The 22,159-nt window shown below is 33.1% G+C and overlaps 1 protein-coding gene across 2 annotated transcripts in view; it reads left to right on the plus strand.

Annotated features, from left to right (window-relative positions):
- The window catches only part of dennd1b (DENN/MADD domain containing 1B), a 96,031-nt gene that overhangs the window by 58,336 nt on the left and 15,536 nt on the right, over positions 1-22,159 (plus strand). For both annotated transcript variants that reach the window (XM_088598439.1, XM_088598440.1), the window contains 9 exons: positions 986-1,031; positions 2,424-2,525; positions 10,288-10,413; positions 13,763-13,864; positions 16,102-16,192; positions 16,666-16,706; positions 18,570-18,638; positions 18,937-18,993; positions 19,912-19,998. In XM_088598439.1, coding sequence (XP_088454565.1) covers positions 986-1,031; positions 2,424-2,525; positions 10,288-10,413; positions 13,763-13,864; positions 16,102-16,192; positions 16,666-16,706; positions 18,570-18,638; positions 18,937-18,993; positions 19,912-19,998 — 721 coding nt within the window. The remainder of the gene's footprint in view (positions 1-985; positions 1,032-2,423; positions 2,526-10,287; positions 10,414-13,762; positions 13,865-16,101; positions 16,193-16,665; positions 16,707-18,569; positions 18,639-18,936; positions 18,994-19,911; positions 19,999-22,159) is intronic.

A 22,159-nucleotide genomic window follows, 5' to 3' on the forward strand; every position in this document is an offset into this window, starting at 1 on the left:
CGGCTTTTGCTAAATCGCAAGATCAAATGGATGTTTATTGAATATTTTCACTAATGTTAATAATGCAGTATGAGGCATAATTTAGCCAGGCTAAGAAAAAGACCAGAGACTTAATCCAAGTGGGTGGTCTCCTTTTTAATGTTGGGGAAAAAAACAAGAAACCTTTTATGAAATTAAATTTAGACTTTCATAAAGTAATTACTCTTGCAATCAACAATAATTATAGCACAGAGAAGAAGGAAATCCTGTAGCGTGCAAAATTTTGCTTGAAATGAAGAAGCTGAATACAGTAATGTGATGTTACAGTCATATCTAGCAGATGTTACAGCTAGGGCATCTTGACTTATTAGCTACTTGATTGAAAAGGTCCAGCAGCAATCTCACAAAATATATAAGATTTAGCTAGTTAGTAAGAGCACAGAATCCTTTATACAAGAGTCAGATAAAAATTGCTTACCAATTAAACTAATGAAATAATACCTTAATATAACGTAATAAAATACAATAATGATTTCAGGAAATAGTGTAGTACACTAATAAAGTTTTCTTTATAGGCATTTCCTTTTGATTAGTGTTCTAAAATTTCTAAAACTTTCCTTATATGATTCAGACTGACATTTTCTCCTTTGTCACTCTGTCCAATCATAATATTTGGATGACAGGCTGTAACTGTCAACTGTGTGTAGCTTTATGTGAATTGTTTGTGGAAGTACAGTAGAATTGAAAGTGAAAGAATTTGTAAAGTGTTGTCTTCATTTGCTAAAGTGCTCCAGGTTATTTAATGGTTCAGTGGCGAAAAATGCATGTGAATGTACATATTGTACTTGAGAATAATAAGATATTATGGGAAATGTTAACCATCTAGGTTAGTGTTCGAATGCTGCAAATACAGGATTTTTGTAGTACGTACTACAAGATGTTTCCCCCTAATTTCAAACAGGTTTAGTACCAGTGGCTGAAGATGCATATTATTTTTTTTCCACAGTGCCCCTATGCCATATGTGGTTGGAGTTCATCTCAGTTTGTTAGAGGTGGGTATTTCTTTTAAATTCCAAGGTTAAAAGTAAACGGTTTTGTTAAAAGTGGGCCAAGTTTATTTTATCATATATTGTGTATAGCAATCATTGTAAATATATAATGATTGATAAAAGTGCTTTGGTGAATTGAATTTTCTACTTTCAAGTTAGGAGTCTGCCATTTCTGCAATTTAGCGGGGTATAGCTTTTCGAGTAACTTGCATATGTACTGAACTCAACATGCTTTTGCTACCAGTTTATAGAATTAAAATTTTAAGTCTTTTGAAATGATAATGAAGTAATATTTAATTGGACAAGCTAGCATGGAACAGGGAATAAATTGAAGTGACATACGTTTTCATCAGCCTGCCTGCTTACTACAAGTAAAAGAGAAAGCGTTTGTGCTTCATTATTGAAGATGCTGCGTCGGTTGGGAGTAGACCTATAGCAGAATGTCTAAATTTGATATGCCTGACAATTGTGGAACTCCCGGTATTTATCACAAATCGCATTAGTGACAGTACCATATCTGGGCATACATAATGAGATAAAATCAGCATGCGTCTCCATAGCAGGAACTGTCACAGAATGACAAACTAAAATTTTACATACCTCTGCTTTTTTCCACCTGCAGTCTGAAAATAATTGTTGAATTTGTAGGTATCAGAATAAATGCATAACATTTTGTTGATTTATGATGTTGCACACTAAACAAGATTTTTTGGTTTAAATGTTTGTATGCTTTGTATTTCACAGAAAACCATAATCTCCTTTACTTAATCCTGTATTAGAAAAGCAGTCAATAGATATTTAGCCATTTTTTATACCTGATCATTATCGTCTATTGATTTATCTGTATTTACTGAACTGTGATTTGTTATTTTGCCTTTGATCCAGTATTTATTAAGACAATTATAACATATAAACCCTTAGTTTAGAATGTTGTCATCTTCAGTTTTTAAAGGGATTACATGACAACAAGGTTTCACTACCATGTATCTGTAATAATATGTATTACATTTAGTTCAGTTATAAAATGTCTTCTTTAGGTGGACACTCTGAAAGTTAAATGTTTAAAAAAATGTACTAAACATTTCTTCATGAGAGCATAGTGCTGTAAATATATATATATATCACTTTGTTTTTAGTTTATTATTCTGATTAACTTTACAATATTAAAAGAAATCTCAACGGTTTGACCCAGAGTCTAGGCTCTGCAAGCTGTTTGTAATTGCTCTGAAGGTGGTTGTTACTAGAACTGCTGAGGCAACTTAATGGCAGTTACTTTTGCATGCTTCTGTTTTTATTAAATTCTGACACCTTGTTTCAAACTATATATCTTTTTCATTACCTTGTGTTCATTTATATAATCTTTCCATTCTTGTATTCTTTTACTCTACATAATAGAAAGTCAAAAGTAGATCGCTGGAAGATGTAGTTATCCTAAACGTTGATACAAACACTCTGGAAACGCCATTTGATGACCTGCAAAGCCTGCCTAGTGACGTGGTAAGTCCACTCAGATGTCTTGGCCTCCTGCTTCTGTCCCTTTGCTCCGTGCTAACAAGATCATGCAGAAACAAGCTGATGCTTTTGCCGAGGTTTTCAGGGACATAACCAGCAGTTATAACTATACATTGCTGAAGAATATCAAGTACAGCACGAATTTCTTTATTATTTCAAAAGTGCTTAACAACTTCAATTGGACATCGTAATCACTGTTTAGCAATTGCACAACTTGTAATTAAAAAAGCCAGTGGTGTTCGTTAGCCATTTGAGCTACTAGAACAGAGGAGTCTCTTCATCTTATTTTAATCATTATATTATAAAGTAGGCATTTCTGTCTGCCTAGTGGCATGTCTTGCTGAAGAAAAGACCTTGATTTCTGAAGGCAGGAAGAAGAAGGGGGCCAATTATCAGTTCTTGCTTCTCTGCCACCTGCCAGTGCTTTCCCCTTTAATTAATGATCTGATGACACTGGTCAGTATAATGGGAAATGGTCGTACAGTTGGGGTCAGAAATATCTGTCTTTCATCCTTCTTTCAAAATTCAGTAGTTATTTGTTTTGGGGGGATGTTTTCAATTACAATTTAATCCATTGTACCCCGCTGGGATATGGGGGCTTGAGCGAAAAGCCCCACTGTTTGCCGATTCTGTTTGCCTAGCCATGTCTGCTTACTCAGGATTCTATTTGTAAATTAAATTGCAAACTGAGTTTGTCATAAAAGGGAGTTAGGTCTTTTGAAAATGACAGGGGATTCTTTTGTTTACATAGTTTGATAAATTAAGTGGCAGCTCTTTCTTGGCTTTGATCTTGCAATGCTATTTTTCACTGACTAATAATAGAACGCATTCTGTATTTCATGTTAAATTACCCAACCTAATACGTGAATGTCAAATAATGTATTTATTGCAGCAACATTTTTTATTAGCTCACCATTGGGGATATCGAATGGAAATGCAGAACAAAATGTTCTCTACCTAGTTAACTAATTAAAGGAAACTTATTTTTGTTTACTTGCAAAACACTTGCTGAATATGGGAGATGCATTCCATTTTTTTGTGAGGACATTTTTAATTGAAAAATGTTAAAACACAAAACGAAGCCCACAATGTTTAGAAGATTGAGAGAACCACTGGAAGACAGGAGATGGATCGAGTAATTTACAGTTTTATGTTTGAATACGAAAAACAAATGAGACTTTGAGTTCATTTATTCTAAAATGTCTTTAGAAAATCTTATGTAATTCAGAAGCTACTGAAAAAGATTTAGAAATATCAGTATTAATTAAAAAAATACTTTGAATTTACATTTTGTTCTATGTAGCCAACATCCTGAAAAAGATGCATTCATACATACAATACATGGTTATTTCGAGCTCAACAATTAATCTTTTGATTTCTAAGACTAATGTAAATTGAGCTAAAGGCAAAATTCTTAGAGCTTCAGATGTCAAGCTCAGAATAATGTGTATTCTAAGGCAGAAAATATAATATTTTTACAGCTATTAAAATAAATGGACCTAAACCAAAACTGCTAATGTTTTCAGACCAAGAACGTGCACCCATACTAATTTAAGGCAAACCATTGGAGATATGTGTAATTATAGGTTAGAAGGCTTTGGTTCCATGTGGACCTTATTATTATGATAGTTTGACCACTGGCCCTACTTTGGAAAGGGTTAGAGGTCACAGTTGTCCTGAATTACTTGCCCTTTTTAGATTCAAGACCTTATGCTGTGTTCTGTGTTGTCCTCAGCCTAATAGCCATTTCTCCAAAATTCACACTTAATATTTTAGATTTATTGACTATTAGAAATGCTACCATGCCAGTAGCAGTTCCGTTCTGAATTTTTTTAAAGATTTACAAATAGGAAGAATAATTGGTATAAGCTTTAAAAGGATGTGGCAATTTTGCGATAATAATTTTGGAAATGTCCCTTATTGAAACCATAAGATGTGTTTGTTTGCTATTGATTGTATTTTTGTCAGAAATTGGCATCACCGTGCTTTCTAGTAATGTCTTTATATGGCAGCACAGGTAATTAACTTAAATAAATCATTTGATGGCATTGAAAAAAACAGACAAACATATTTAAATGATTAACAGTATTATATAGTAGAAAAAAGCCTTGTCTTTGAATAATGAGAAAGATAAAATTAAGTACCTAAGAGAGAAAATGGTCAACAAAAAGTTTGTGTAACAGAAAGTTATGGTTCAGTCTTAAATGTTTGTACTTTGCAGCATTTTCTTCTGTTTATGACTTCTCTAGAATTTAAACTTCCAAGTTCCATTTCTTCCTGTTTATTTTTGTGTTTGTAATAGAATTGATAACATGGCATTAATATGTTTAAAGAATTGTGAAGATGAAGCAAATTCTTATTTTGGCATATTAGAAACAATAGTATTTTCCTTGAAATTTATTGATGTCTTATGTGGTTACCAAACTGCAATGACCTTGATGTTTCTAAAATAAACAGAAATGTTTTTAAATGTATCATGCACTCATTCTGCTCTTATTTAAGCATTTTATTTCTAAAATGGTTTAACATTGGTCATTTCTAAAATGTAAAAATAAAAATGACTGTCATCAAATTTCTAAAATTTCTATCTATACCAAAGATATAAAGTAGGCCAAGGTGGAATTAAAGCTTAGTATGTACTGTCCTTAAGGGAGAAAAATGTAGTGATTTAATTAAATTAGTTTAAAATTCTGGACAGTTTTGCTTTATTATGCTTTTAATATTAGTGGTTGCCATATGGTTTAAATGAAATGATTAAAGTTTTGGTTTAAAGATTTTTTTAGATAACTGCAATGACGCCTGCACAAGATTGATAGTGTTGGCTAACTAATTTATTTCATATAGACCATCATCTGCCAAAATTATTATGAGATCTCCATTCATCACATGACAACATGCCTACAGTTACTTTTCAATTCTTTGGGCATGGGTGGTAGTTATATAGTGCATGTGGCTGCAAATGTTATTAGCATTGCTCACTATACAGTATAAAAGTAATGAAACACATGTATTAAACCAGTATCAAACAAACAAATAAGATGTTCACATTCATATAGTCTTGACTGTTCCTTATTCTAAATTTTATATAGTATTTTGAATAAATATATTTTATTGAAAATATGTTTGAAGGTAGTTTTTACTTTTTTGAATTGTTGTAGGGAATATTTACCTATTGGAAACACAGAAAACTCAGAGCAGACCGTATAATTTCTTGAAAGAAACTTTTAACAGTTTGTACTTTTATGATAAATCGAATGACTCACCATTCTGAATCTTAGCTCTTTCCTGAATTATTATTCAGGATTTTCATATAAAAATCTTATTTATAAAAGAATGGAGTTTAGCTTATGTTGTACTTTACTTTTCTTTGTGTCATTTTTTAACAAAGGAATAGGGTTTAAAATGGTTTTCTTATACTAAGAAATTTATTTTTGAAGAGTTTTGTTTAAAACTTAAAATTAGCTTCTAAACAAATTGTTATTGAAAACCACTAAATACAAATATCAAGTGTTATCAAGTGTTTTTGTTCAACAGATTGGTGTGAACATATTATGGAATACAATTCTTCTGCGTTACAGGAGACTTACACGTATGCATACTGTATGTTAGAGGTAAAAAACTTTGACCATGAAGACCATGAATTTGGAAAATTTAGAATTTTGAAATTTGGAAAACATTAAAACATCTTTACTCTTAAAGTAACCCCCATTTGTTTCATTATTTTTAGATCAGGACACAGAAGTGTGATTACCTTAATTACATCAAGCTGTTTTTGAACAATATTTTTAATTGAATTAAGCATTGTTGACCTGTATTGTTTATATGTTCTGCATTTATATTTTTCTTTATTAGAGAAAGAATGAAGTAGAATCAACACAATAACCAAAGATTACTGTCATTCTTAATTAAAAGATTTTATTTTAGAGAGATTTCATTTTATAGTTGTACAATATAAATAGTAAATGAAATCACAGATGTGGCATTTAATACTATTTATTTCGTATTGCAGTCGTATTGCAGAAACAAATACTACTAATAATTTTTTAAGGAGGTCTCGTTAAAATGCAGTTGTACTCTGCCTTTCTTTATATATATAGATGTTCAATTTATTAGTTTTTTTTTAACAAAAGATTGCATTATTTGCAGTCTACTTTAGGACAGCTTATTCTCAATTTTGAAGACTCTTTAGTACCATCAACTCCTGAAACCGATAACTTTGCAGTTTGGCATGATGTAACTTGTATAATTCTAAGTGGCTCAGTATCTGTATGACTGTCTTTCCCTGTCTGTATATACTGTATATCATATCCAGCATGTAGGTTCTGCCTCAGAAAGCAGCCCAACACATGTGAATAGGAAGGCCCAGGAGGATATCCTATTAGTTCCAGCTTTCTCCGCAGCTCCCATTGCCAGCTCCCCAGTACAGCAAATAAAAACACACAAGTACCTCCTTTACTTAGTTTCCTGCACTAGACTTTGTTACAGTGTACGCCCAGAGGAATAAAGTTAAAGTATCACCATATTAAATAAAATGCTGTTTTTTTTATTTTTGGAGTCTGAATATCTGAACACGACTATCTCTACTTGTTAAATTCACTCTAGTTTTTTTTTAAGTTGAAAAATTTGGGAAAGCAATAATTAACAATAACATTTACAGTATGTCATATTACTTTACTAGGAACGTAAAGTGGGAACTGTCAAGTACATTTCTGAAGAAGACCTGAAAGTTGAGCTAAACTGAAAAAGCAGATGGTGTTTTTTTCCCCAACTAACTACAAGAAGTTGGTCATAAGATGGCACAGTCAGTTAATTGAGTTACATTTTTAACTTTTCCTTGTTCTCAGTTTTACATTCACATCCATGTAGTTTACACGTGTATCCTTTGGTTGTACTCCTAAGACGTTCACTGGGGGCTTTGAGGATTTTCAACACATGAATTAGGTCATAGTTGTCTCTGATCAAGGCTACAACAGCTCAATAACCAGTCTCAATTTTTTAATCATTGGCTTTAGGGATTATCTACTAAAGAATCATATTAAACATTTTGTTGTTTTATTTTTCTCTATTCTCTGACAAAGGCAGTTTTTATGTAAGCTTAATAATACTGTAAACCAAACCTGTGTGCACCTACTGTATTAGCCACACAAAAAGTGAAATTTTGAATGCTTCTCAATCTTGTGCATGAATAAGATTGTATACATGTATATGTGCACTTCAGAATACAGTACTGTACATCAAAAGAATACTGAAGGTTTTTAAGCAAACTTTTTCCCTTTGTAGTTCTTTAATTGTCTCCCAATGGTCTCCTTTCCACAGAATCTAAAAAAGAAATTCCAAGAAACATATCTTGATAAGATGTAAGTGTCATGGTTTTTGGAGTAGTGTCTTAGCAGTATTATACCATTTCTAAAAGCCAAGTATATTGATAGAAGGAGTTTAAATTTTATAGTGTACACAAAATTCCAATCATATTTGTAAAAAAATTAGAATCTTCTTCATTTGTGATATTCCAGCATAAATACAAAATGTTAACACGTAATTGATATGCATCTTAAGTAAATCCACAAAGCCTTTTGTAGTAGGATTTTGTAGTGTTTTTGTTTTTGTGTGCATAGGTTGAAGTTTTATAAAATTAGAAGTGGGAAAACTAACCTGGATTTAATTTTATGTGGTGATGTCAGACGTTTGCGTGTTTAGTCCAAATGTAGTTGCAATGCTGATTCAAAACCTTGTACGTGAATTGTCATGCTGTGTAATTATGTAGCTGTTTTCTTAAAAAAAGAAGAAATCTAATATAAAAGCACATTTAAGATTTAAAAGTTCTGAAATGGATTTCTAGAGTGAGTTAAGGAATATTCTATACTGTATTCACCATACAGTAGATCTGTCATGTATTATCCTTATAAAAACAGCAATGCACCTGTTAATTATCATCTCCAGCTGGTAAGTTAAATGGAGATCTGTTTTCTGTGTAACCTTTGACCCACACACTTTACATTACGCACTTCAAGCCTTGTGCTGGAGTTAATGGAACAGACTTTAATGAGCCACAGTGTATGCCCTCTGTGGGCTAAACGAATTGGACTCCAGACTTTTATCTAGAGCTATCTTCCCTTGATGTAAATTGAAAAGATCACAGCTCTGAGGAAAAGACCTATACTGGAAAGGCCTTTCTGCATAGATTATAAATATCATAACTCAATGATTTTTCTACAATACTATAGTTATAATTGGACCCAATGGGGGTCTCTCTCTTTGATCAGATCATAGCTACTGTGACTTTACACTAAAAAATGTCACTGCCAAATAGGTTTATCACCTGTAGAGCTAAGCTTCTCTGTGATGCTTCGTTCAGTTCTCGTTAGCATTATCAGATATATAATAGTTAATTAGTTTGACAGTTCAATTTCCATTATTGCATACAAGACAAATTGTATGTGCCACCATCAAAATAGAGGTATTAATCTAAATTTGTCTGTAATACAATTGGCAGTGATTATTAAAAAGTACAATTTAGAAGTTTATCCTATAAAAAATATAAAAACAATATATGCTGATGATTTTAACAGTAAAAACAATGGTTAAAGGAGCTTATCATTAATTTGTTTTTCAGGAAAGGTAGAATGTAATAAATCTAGAATATTTCTTTTTATCCTTTGGTGTTTTCTCAAAAATTAATACTTGAATTGTATGAATTAGTAATTATTTTGCATATTCTTAAATCAGTCTGATCTAATGTACGGTAGATGTGTTCCATGTGTTATTTTAACATTGCTTGATTTTTATGCTTTTGAGAAATAAGTGAACAGCATAGAAAACAAATGGCTGCATTTAATAGACTTTAATTTCTGTGAGGCTGCCTAGCATAGATACAGTAGGTTCCCTGCATCAGTTCACTGCTACTCCATATTTTGATTGTTTATTGTGCCATACATAACATGGTTCATATTAATAATGACATAACATTTATATTTAAATAGCAAAAACAAAACAATGATAATTCATCAGGCTGAATTATATCATTTGATTTTAAAATGTCAGTGTTTGTTGTTTGTTGCACCATGTATATGTTATACTGTATATATAGCTTGAAACCTGCTAAATATACGTGTGGAAAATGGTACTATAAACATGTTCACTGTAGATTTTTAGAAGACGCAGTGAACTGACTACAGAGTCTTTGACCTAATAAATTTCACAGGTAATTAATTTTTTAGGCTTAGTTGATTTTTATTTTTAATTATTTTAGGAACATTACGCAAGAAAACATTAGTGCCTTGTTTTTTTTTCCTGAAAATGCAAAGAGCCTGATGCTACTCCTGTGATGAATACTAGAAAAAGGTGATAAGGAGGACTTGAGTGTCTCTTAAGAAATGGGTCCCTCATGGATCTACAGGGTACATCTTTTATCAACCCACAGCAAGTTGGCACATGCTCTGCTCCTGCAGCAAACCTGTCGAAAAATGGCCAACAAATCAGAGAGAAAATAATTAAAGCTTATTTATGTCAAGAGGCCTTGAGAGAGTGCACAAAGCACTCTGCATTAGTGCTTCACATTCACCCCCCTGCCTTCTTCTCAATTAACAGACCAGCAGGTGCTCTCCACAGCACAACAGATAAGCTATCAGGAAGAAGGGAGGCTTTTTTGGCTGACCTGCAAATGTGATGGTTCACACCCCGATCGAGTTTGTGTCTCTCTCTACCAATTTCAGAGGTGTTAATTTAACTTTTCCTCTCGGTCACGCAGGTCTCCTCACTCAAAAGTAAGTTGAAGAAGCAGTCCACGGCAACAGGCAGCGGAGTTGCCAGGGCCTTCCTGAGGACTCAGGCCGCGCTGTTCGGATCCTACAGAGATGCCTTGAGATACAAACCTGTAAGATTTCATTTAGCAGCCACTTCGGCTGAAAAAAAAAAATTAAAATTCCAAGTTAATTAATGGATTACAGCAATTGCGGTGTGCAGACACAGGTGTAAATGCTTTAGTGGTGAAATACCCACTGGGCAGAATGGAGATTCACACATGCTCTGCAGAGAGAAAATTGCACTTCTTTGTAATGTCCCATTAACAGGGATTTAGTATTTTTAGTAACATTACTGGTAGCATTAGCATTAATAGTATTATTACCTTTTTATTAGCAACATATGAAGTAAACGGACAAATTTATATATTTTTACAAATGCACCACTTTATTAATCCATTGAATAATCATTTTTTGAGTACAGCCATCAATGATAACCTCTCTGCTAATGAGCTGATTTGATTTCTTGTGCAGCAATTGCTGCCTGAGACAAACCATTATTAAGTCAAAATGAACTCAATGTGCATTGTGTCTTCAAAACAGAATGTTGGAAAGCCAGTGAATAATGGACAGTTATTCCGAAAATGGGTAAAACTACTAGTGAACTCAGGTGATCCAAAGCCTTTGAACATTAGAAAACTGACAAGCCACACAGTACTATGCTGTTTTTTTTTCCATTTTCCATTTTTATTAACTTTTTGAAGGGTTCTAGTAAACTGCTTTACAGTTCATTCTCAGTGTAACATAGTATATTTGGCAAAGCCTCTGTTTCAGCTTTAGAAAATAATTGGACTGCGTAGGCTAGGAGAATCGGAAACCATAATTTATGCATCTACATAATCTGTAAACACTAACTGTCTTTGTTTCTAAATTATTGTGTCAATTATTATGTTTCAAAATGAATAGAGGAATATATATAGCTTCATGGCTTTATTTAACTTTTAACTGCAACAATTATCTTACACTTACCATTTAGATTTCCAATAACTCACTAAAACTGCATTTCTTTTTTAGAACAATTTTAATAGCCTTATGAATGGTGGTGTGGATACTGAAGTTATATTTTTTCTGTCCGCGATATATTCAATTTGGACTGCAGACTTTAAAATCCTGTTTTTGGTAGTGTATTCAGAGCACCTTTTAAGATTAATGTTTAATGTTTTATTTGTCCTCAATCTAAACTGAGCAGAAGAAAATGGAAAGTGAAAGTGGTGAGATGATAGTACCAATGAATCAAGAAAAATGTATTAATATAAAGTATAGAAAGTATTAGTATTGCTTTGTTTGAATTCCCAAACTTATTTTTTTTGTAAAAAATTATTTGAATTTAGACAGTGATTGCAGCTTGTGTTGCTTCTCACTGTAGCACATTAACCCTTGTGGAGGAACAAGTTAGACTTAATTCCACTTTTCCAAAAGTAAAATGAACACAACTTTTCATCCGTTAAGTCTTCTTGGCTGTGAAGACCACTACTTTACACAGAGTACTGGATTGTTTGCACTCATGTTATTTACATTTAAATATCTTTATAGAACATACTGTGAACATGCATGTTTTTTTTCCTTTACTGAACACACATTCTTCTTTCTCTAAATCCATCTTTTATTAAGGAATTATTTATTGTCATTTTTTAGTTTTTAAAGAAAAGATCTCCGTATTATTATTTGGAAAACAATGTATATTTATTGCATTCATTAAAGCCTTTTTAAGGTCCTTTTTAACTTTTTCATGTATGAAATAGGATACATGTAAAATTTGGCTCTTATGTTACAGAGAAGTGGTATTGGTATGATACCTTTCACATTTCTATGCTTACTTTCATACTTGGAAATCTTCTTAAGCTAAAACTGACATGGACTTGCTCAGCTGTATGTGGAATCTCGGTATTTTCTGACATCCTCAAACCTCAAACATACAAAACAGGGTATCCCCTGGAGAGAAATAGAAACTGTATTGCCACCCTGCTGCTTCAATATATCAAAAGAAATACATTTTCATTGAGTGTTTAATCAAAAATTCATTTTCCAGTGCAAAGCTACGTGATTAGAAAGGATATACAGCTTAGTATGCTTCGTTCTACCAGTGGTGTCTAATTTTACCCTTTCTCTCAGTTTCTGAAACTAAATTATTATTTATTATAAATAATTTGTGAAAAAAGAGTGGCTGGGATATGGTACAAAATGAACAAACTGCTGATGTTGCCAGATCATCTTTGTAAAATTCGAGAACCTCAGCTTTCTAAACTGTACCTGCAAAAAGGAAGGTTTTTCATAATCCCCCGCTTGCATAATTTTTTCTAGCTCCCCTTGGACTACACTTGAAAGTTTTATTTTGAAAACTCTCTAATATATATATATAAAACAGCACATGCTTTATTGTAGGTTTTTTATGTAGCTGATCGTGTTGGCAGGTGTGTTTGAACTAGTTTCTTTGGCTGACATAAAAGTAAATACCTACTGTACACGGTGAATCCAGTTTATGTTTTGACGTAATTTTTAGTTATACATTAAAATCTGCAGAGGCCAATATTATTACACAGGAATAATAATTATTTGAAGTAATATAAATGCTAATTATATTTTATTAGATCCGATGTATATCCTCACTGGCTCTCGCATTTCTTTTTCTTAATGTTTCGACCATTGAATCTGTGTGAATCTTTTTTATTTTTTCATTATGGTATGATGGTATAGTATGTACTGTCTTACAGTAAACCAAATTAGATTTTAGTAATGGCTCCTCTATTGCACCTGCCTGTAAAGTCATCGGTTAAAATTGTAACTTTTAACACATAAAAGACCAGGTATAATCTCTTTATTGTATCATTAATTCTTAGCTTGAAAGCTCAGTTTTGTTCTAAAGTTTAAAAAAAATGAAAATACTTCTCTGTAACAAGAGTTCTGATAGCAAATTTGTTTCCTGTTGCTCATTAGTAGCACTGAATGTGATCTCTGACTGCAGAGCTCATTACTGGCACCATTGCCAGTTATATCGCCTGTGTATGTGAGACAAATATTCACTCCTAAATAAGAAGATTACAGGAACAACACTGTCTAGGGAGATATATTTTCATTGGTAAATAATATTTTAATTCCACTATGAGTCCTTGGTTCTACAGTGTTCTTTTTCAGGACAAAAATAATTTTTAAAATTCCTAAAAAAATGGGCTATATTTTGAACAACATTAAATCATTGTCCTTTGCATATATGCCTATGATGGTACTACAGTTAGCAAGACCGAATGATTCAAAACTGCCTGGAATATGTGACGTTTGAATACAATAAAAACTGAAGTACAAAGACAGGTGGCAAAACAAAAAAAGTGTTTTTAAAAGAATAATGACACTGCAGTGTACTGCATGACAAGAATCATTATTAGCCAAATCTCTATCATATGTCACTTTTTTTTTGTTCCTCATTAGGGAGAGCCAGTCACCTTTTGTGAAGAAAGTTTTGTAAATCACCGGTCTAGCGCAATGAGAAGTTTCCTGGAAATGGCTGTAAACCTTCAACTTTTCAAACAGGTAAAGATTTTGTGAAGTAGAAAATACAAATTTTTTGGATCAGAAATAGAATTATATGATTGTGTGACTGTTTAACCCTTTGAAAACCAATTCATGTTTTTTTTTTTGGCCAACAAAGTGATTTGTATGTTGGGGAAAAGAAACTCCTCCTCTTTTGTTCTCTTTGAAGCAGGACAACTAAAACATTTATTTTTTAATTCCTTTTTTATCTGCATGAAACCCTAAAAAATGAATCCATTAAAGTGTGTTAGTGGCATACTTTACACTTTTCAATCTTTATATGGTTGAAGGAGGCATACAGTTTTATAGATTGTTTTATTCCGTACTAGAAGCTTTGTTGCTTTTTATGAAATTTTGTATTTCCGAATACTTTGCTTAGAAATAATTTTGCTGGACATGTCCTTGACAGTTCCTAGTCTCATTACTGTGTCAGATGAGAAGAAAGTTAAAAGGGTAATATGATAAACTGAATGTTCCATATAATATACAGAGTTTCTAATACTCCTAGAGTGAGCCGCAGAGTAAATTAGAAGGTAATGACATAAAAACCAAAAGGAACTATCTTAACCATTAATTAAAATGAATCCCTGTTATGTTGTACTGTTCTTAAGCCAGTACCTACAGAAAATGTTACCATCAGCAATTGCTTTTGATTAAGAAATGTAAACTGTTAATACTAGTACTTGGCAAGCCTGCCTTCATGAATTTCTTTTTTATCGACAGTTAAAGTTTAGTGCCTTGGTTAGCCTCAGATAATTTTTTTTCACAGAAGGATGAGAATAACAATTAATCAAGCCTTTGTTTCTGACGTGAAAGAAATTCATAACCTTCCTAGAAAAGATAGTGACAAACAGTTCAAAGACTTTTTTCAGCTCTGCAGTAGCTTTGGGTGCCTTTATCTTCTCCTAACCTCAGTGAAAAAGTCCAGTGATGTTCATTGCTCTGACCATGAACTACAGTACATCCATTTAGAAATAAGCCTGTTCCAGATAAATCCTACCTGCCAAGAGAAAGCAAAAAATGTGTCACTGAAAATCTGCTTTCTTTCATTTTTATCCATTTTGGTGTTGCTGGTGCATGCTTTTTCTCCAATAAGGTTTGATTCATTTCAGTTTCTCCACAACACTTACAAGAATCACTTGCTGGCAGAGCTTGCTGTGTTTTTATTTTTTTTGCTGTGTATGACACTTCCCATCCCTGAACTAATAGTGTGAGATCACAGTGTATATTAATATTGAGAAATATGTCTTCTCTTTTAGCGTGTTGCCTGTTTTTATTATTGTTTTCAAAAGCCATAAAGATATACAATCTTTTAAAATCTTGTAATCCTTTTTGAAAGGTATATATGTAAAATCACAGTGTTGTGTGATGCGCTAAGATGTGTGTAAAGAATCTTTATTGTTGTTTTTTTAGTAAACCAAGAAAGAAAACCCTTTGCTTTATTTCTCCACAGAATCGTTACTGTTGATTTTTAACAGCCTTGGGAGTCTTTTTGCTTTTTTTGACTTTGCTTTTCTGTGCAAAATGTATGTGGATCATGTTTTATTGGGATAATACAGGAGATATTATGATGTTATTTGATAGCTGACATGCAGATAAGTGAAGCACTAGTGAGGTGAGCATTTTAGGGTCATCATTAATATAAATTGGGATGCACATTGTGTACATTAAATCTGATTGCTCTGATTAGAGGGAGTATTACGTAATTACGTTACATTATATTGTTACAGCCAGAATAGAACCAAGGATTCCAGAATTTGATCCAGTGCAAGAAATGTTATATTAATCTAGCATGCCGCCAGAATGTTTGTTTTGTTGTGTGGATGAAGTAACACAATGCAACACCAAAATTTCATGCCTGTGTAATACACAAATATTGTGCTTTAAGGCTCTAAAATGTTTTAGGCTCTAAAACATTTCTGAAAATGTTGCCTTTTCTCCTGCTCTCAACTGTGATTATTTTTTGTTTATTTGTCTCTTTGAAATCTGAACATTAAAACTGGTAATCACAATATGATTTATTGAATGTTTTATGCCTTCTGTGTGACAAAGGAGGAAATTAAATTTCCCGACACTAGACATGCTACATGCTGGCCTGTAATGTTAATCGACCAGCTGTTCTTAATTTTAAGATTCTTCACTCTTTTTAAGTTGTGAAGATGTCTGGAACAGGTAGGATTAAAAAATATTTTGTCGTTTACCTTTAATGTGACCTGAACTTTGATTTATATCTATAGTTCATTGAAGGCAGACTAGCAAAATTGAACGCAGGAAGGGGCTTCACAGATATCTTTGAGGAGGAAATCACGGAAGGTGGTTTTTGTGGAAGTAAGTAGCACTATTTATGTTCTTTGTGTAACACGGATTATTCTCCATACTAGCAATGCTTTTATAAATATCACTTTTTCATTTTCATTGAAATATTACTTTCTGCATTTCACAAATTGTTTAACAATTTGTCTTTTTTAGATAAATATGTGGTCCTAAATCTCTTCAACCAGAAATTTAGGAACCAGGAACTTTGTCAGTATATTTTATTCATTAAGAATGGAAAAATTGTACTATGAAATGTACTGAAAGAAACATTTTAATTGTCTTTATGTTTATTACCTCCTCATGTGTTGGCATCAATTTCCCTTCTGTTTTAATGATAAATCACTTTTTGGTTAAATTGCAATAAAAGTGTCAGCAATCACAAGAATGCATTCATTAGCAACAGGTACAAAATGAGTACTATCAATATTAACATACAAATGTTTTTAAATATATTATCATTCTTACATATATACTTCTAATTTTAGGCAACTCTAGGTCTTATCAACAATGGATGCAAACAGTTAAGGTAAGGACAACTTGAGATAAAAACAGTTATTACCTGATTTATAACTTTTTTTTAAAAAAAGCAACAGAGTAAACATGAAAGGGTTTTTACTTTTTTACATTTTTGGTTTCAGATATTCCTGCTTTTCACTAATCTTTATGTACAGTTTTGTTAAACAAGTCAAGAATGTTGTGGGTTCCACAATCATATTACATTCCTCATCTACATACGCAAGAGTATATGTGTAATACAGGTAGTATCTTATCAGTCCCCAGTGAAATAGTCCCAGCACAATTCTCCTTGAGTAACCATATCCTAACTAAAATGAAGTGGTTTACTAGTTCATTTAAAAAAGATCACATTCCTCTTTGGTGAGTAGAGCATTTTTGTATTGAAATGCCCCCTGTATTGGAGTGTTTGGTTAAGTAAATGTGTGTTACACTTTGTTAAAGAATCTATTGGTGTTCACCTGTCTTTATAGTATTGCAAAAGTAATTAATCCATCATATTATTTCACACTTGCATCATAGGAGAACAAATACAAATAGTTGTATAAAAACAATAGAAGCACATTCTAAAAAAGTGTTAACGCAGTTATAGGTTTCCAGACAGCAATGATTTGATGTGGCAGCTGGTCTTCCAGGATTCTAAATTGTTCTGGCAGGAAACACATCCATTGCTCAGTATCCACCAGCTCGTAGTCTTTCGTTAAACTTGAGAGGGATCAGAACACATACGTATATTAAAGTTCAAATCTGTTGAGTGCAAACCTACTTCCTTTTTTTAAACTGTTTGGCATCAAGACATTAAGTGCAAAACGCTCTGCAGTTCTGAATCATTTACCTTTGACAGAGTGGACTTGTGTCATGGGATGAGCATGGTTAGCCAGAATTCAGCAAGAGGTGTTTAGCATTCTGGTTTGGAGAACATGTCAATGGAAACCTTGAAGGTGATGAGCCATTGCAGATCTGACACCTAGCAGGCACTCGGATTATCCCAGAAACAAAAGTATTGTGTGTATATGTTAACAGACGTATAAACTATAAATTCTGACTACAGTGCAGTAGATTAGTCATATAACTACGCTTATCTAATTCTTTACATTCTGTGAATATCTCAACTTGCTTTAAATATATTCTGATAGACCACTCCTATTACACTGAAGTTATACACTACATGTACTGTAAATGTAGTGCAGGTCTTTCATATACAGTAATTACATATCCTAAATAGAGGATAGAAAATAGAATTAGAGAGAAATACATACTGTATTGCTTGTTGTGATGCAATTTAGTTCGCAGAGAAAGATAAATATCCTCATGATCTTTTATCTAAAGTTTTCATTTTTGTTTATATTTTTTCTGCTAATTCTGAAAAATTTCACCTCACTTTTCACCTACTGTATATTTATGAGAACAAAAAATTAGACTAAAAAACTACACAAAATCTCAAATATTTTATATTTCTTTTCACCAGACCTCCGCAATATGGTATCAATTAATTTATCATTGATGGTTCTGTTTTGTCCAGAAATACCCTTATATTACCCTTATATTATCTTTGTGTTTTATTGGTATCAATTATCTGAAGACATATTAGTAATATAGGTTAATATTATTAGTGCTTACTGAAAAGCAGTTGATTCTTTTCTCATAGCTGTCTTTTTTACCCCCAGTAACTAAACCTGACCATTAACATGAAGATACAAGGTGTTAATAGCTGGTAGTGTACTATTTGTAAAGCATTTTTATATGAATATATAATATTATTATATGTCCAATTAATGTCATTTCTTATAATAAATAAGCCTGCACTTTCCAAGTTTTGTTGTGAAAAAGCCATATAAATATTGCATTTGATGTACATTTATTCTTTTCTTCATAGAAAGGTGGTGCTTTTATTAACACTGCAGTAAACAAAGCAAGTCCAGCAATGAAAACTGCCTATAAATTTGTAAGTTTTTTTGTCTATTTTTGTTTTATACCAAATTATACCATTTAAACCAAAATATTGAGTAATTATTTTGTTGCAGATTTTTTAATTAAGCTTTGTTTCATTCTGTATATGTTTAAAGTATGTTTAGGTTATATGCTGGTAATATTAATTGTATCCTTCCTTGCTTAGGCAAAATGATGCAGGGAGTATTGATCGCTGGAAACAATTTATTTTATTGGAAACATTATGAATGCTCAATCTTTTTGACAGTTCAGTATTTGCAATTTAATTGTGATCTACTCATTCAATTCCATAGGCCAAAAGAAATGCCAAGCAAGGAATAAAGGAGGTGAAGAGCATGTTAAAACAAAAGGTAAACCACTGAAATCACTTGAGGTTTGTAACAGAATTACAGGAGAAAGGTCTAGACAGCCTTTTCCCCATGTATATCCTTCCCTACACCTCAGCCTTACCTCTGTAGCAACTCTTTGGCTTATAGAGCCTGACCACTTGGGGTTTCGATGACCTCATATGATCTGACTGTTGTTCCCTCAGACATATGTATACAGTAGGTTAAACCAAATCTATCTCAAATTGCTCACACACTAAAATCCTTGATTCTGAGATCAGCCCGAAAGCTATTGAAATTCTGTGATGCTCCCTGCCATATGCGTGTACTTCTACATGGAGTATGTGATTCTCCAGAATCTCATACGATCAGTGTTTTAATCGGTTTTGAAATCTACTTAGTGCTTTGTTCAGTATAATACATTTTTAAAAAACGAACCCTCTAGCTATAGCCTGTCATGTCATACAGGCAGTGAAAGGGCCCTTTATTGTTTGCATATTTTATCAATGAGCCACTGATTTCTTCAAAGTTATTGTAACGAGATGTATGTTCGCATGAGAGTGATTGCTTTGATGGTGCAATCGGAACTTGTCCTGTCAAGCTGAGAACTTGGATATGGTGCACATAAGAGCAGGCTTTCACTACTAATAGTGGTATATTAGTTGTAGATGTCTGTTTTCATTTATTAATTTCTCCCTTGTTAATCCTGTAAAAGTGGTGTACGCATTGCATGAAATGAGAATACAAAGAATGTATACAGTGTTTATGTACAGTATATCAGAAATAGCCCATAGTAATTCAATATGCAAGTGCAACCTGGGTAACTTAATTACTCCATACTATACAGAAACTTCAATTTGAGCCTTGAAAGCTTTTAAAACTGTCAATTCCAGTGACAAGAAGTTGTGAATTGCTGAAAATGTTACAATGTTTTCTTTGCAGGAGGCTGATGAAGGAGATCTAGCTCCTTGTTCGGGGTCTCCAACTAGTACTAAAAGTCTATCACCAAAAAGAGTCAGGAAGCGAAAGGTAAGTAAAAAAAGACACAAAGAAATTAATTATACTATAGAGCAGAAGAGCCATAATTGAAAAGGAATTTGGCCCCTTATGCTCACTTGATTGTTTTTTTTTGTCTCATGGCCTTTACTGGTTGTACTGGGAACAGAAATCCCAAGTATGAAAGACACTTGAATGGCCTGTTGAAAGTAGGCAGTTTTGAGTGCCTTATCAGGCCTAACCTGTACATCTTTGGAGGTAAGGAGGAAACAAAAACACCGGGCAAAAGCCCACATGAATGTAGAGATCACAAAATTCCATACACATATATAAACACAATACCTGTTTTATTGTTTACCAGTGTTAAGAAACTCAGGGTTTTCATTCTCCTCTTTCCCTGTGGGGATTGATTCCTTCAGCTCTTCCTAAACACATTCTAAGGCTCTCCTGAAAAGAGCTAGACTGTTTGAAGTCTCTTCTGTGGAACAGCATGGCATTCTATAATGAGACACCAACATCCAGGACACCATTAGTTTGAGGAACTGTTCTTTTGAGGTGTTGGTCCTGACTGGGGGACCAAGAAGCACTACATAGATAGTTTGACTTGGGACAGAAAAAAAATAACACATGAATCAGTGATTCTTTTGCTCACTGATTTTGTGAAGATGATGACAATGACTTTAAAATAATTGAAGAGAAGAAGCTTGAACTTATTTTCCTTTTAAGTATATACTGAACATTACAAAATATTTTTATTGGAAGTGCATTTTTTTAAAGAAGGAATGACTGCCTGTCGCATTTTAATTAAAATGTATTTTCGGCAATGTTGGTTAGCTTGTATTTGAGACTTTGGTAGATCCATATTTAAGATGATGATGATGGTGCGTGGAGATTAACTATACCGCAATCATTAGATAGAAATACATGTACAATACTTTAACTTGTTTCTTATTTATTGAAATTCTTTCTATGTAAATGCACTACAATGAAATTAGAACCTTACATTTACTATTAGGAAAAAAACTACATGCAGTGTTATATTTTTATTCAAGAAAAAAAAAATCCACATTTGATGGAGCATGTCTGATTCACAAGTTTGCATTATGTTTCATATATTGAGACAGATCTGCTTATTCCATTGTCTTCCTGAAGGTGAAGGGTTTTAAAAAAAGCTGTTTACTTTCTCCGTTTACAGGAAAACAAGAATGTAGATGCATATAGTTAATGTAAACATCTGTGGAAAAGAATGTATATATTCATATCATTTATAACATGACTGATAAAGCGATGGAGTCAGCATCTTGTTTTCCTCATTAAAATAGTCTGAAGCAAAGATTTAAACCTACATTGACTTTCAAGCAAGAGAGGCTGGAGATTAGGGATTTGTCCACGAAGCACGCTCCGTCAGTAATGGGCCTATCTCTTAGTGCTGCTCAAAGCAGCATGTCCTTTCCAACGGCACCTTAGTTGTCACACTCCTTGCAGAGCCGGGAAGCAGAACACTGTGATTGCTCACCAAGAACTTATGCGCTCACTGATTTCCATAAATGATTCAGGCTCTCAGCTCCCAGAACATCGATATCTGTGAAAGCCTTGGGAACCTGAGCTGTTAGCATTGATTTTTCACTCCAAGGTGAATTCTGAGGACCTAAAGGATGCTGACATTGATTTAGTACTCAGTGGTCAGATTTTCATCATTGGGACCTCATTGCCTGGATGGACATTGTGTAAATAGCTATATTGTCAAAATGCAAAATTGCACATAAGTGACATGCAGAATACCTAAAGTACCCGGCCAAAAGCTAATGATGTACAGAAGCAGTGAAAAGGGTGATTTTACAGCTCATTTTTTTTTCTGAAGAATTGCTCACATACTGTAGTGAATATCTTCAAACTCCTATCAGAAAGGCATCTGCTTTGAAGTTTTGCAATAGGTTAAACAATACCATGTAACTGCTAGATTTGTGTAAAAAAATGTATTACAATTAAAGCAATATTTATTTTTAGAGGTTTTAGACAGCTTGACATATTTTTTTCTCCATAAGTGCCCCTGCTCCTTATTATACAAAGCTTTGAAAGATCTTTATTCTGGGATCTAAGAGAGCACAGACCAGAAGGGCTGGTTCTCTTTCCATTTTCTTTTCTCTGGTTGGGCAGTGTGTGTTGGAACACCTTTGACCCGACCAAATCTGCT

Source organism: Lepisosteus platostomus, chromosome 11 (genome assembly GCF_059453375.1).
Source record: "Lepisosteus platostomus isolate fLepPlt1 chromosome 11, fLepPlt1.hap1, whole genome shotgun sequence".
Lineage (NCBI taxonomy): Eukaryota > Metazoa > Chordata > Actinopteri > Semionotiformes > Lepisosteidae > Lepisosteus > Lepisosteus platostomus.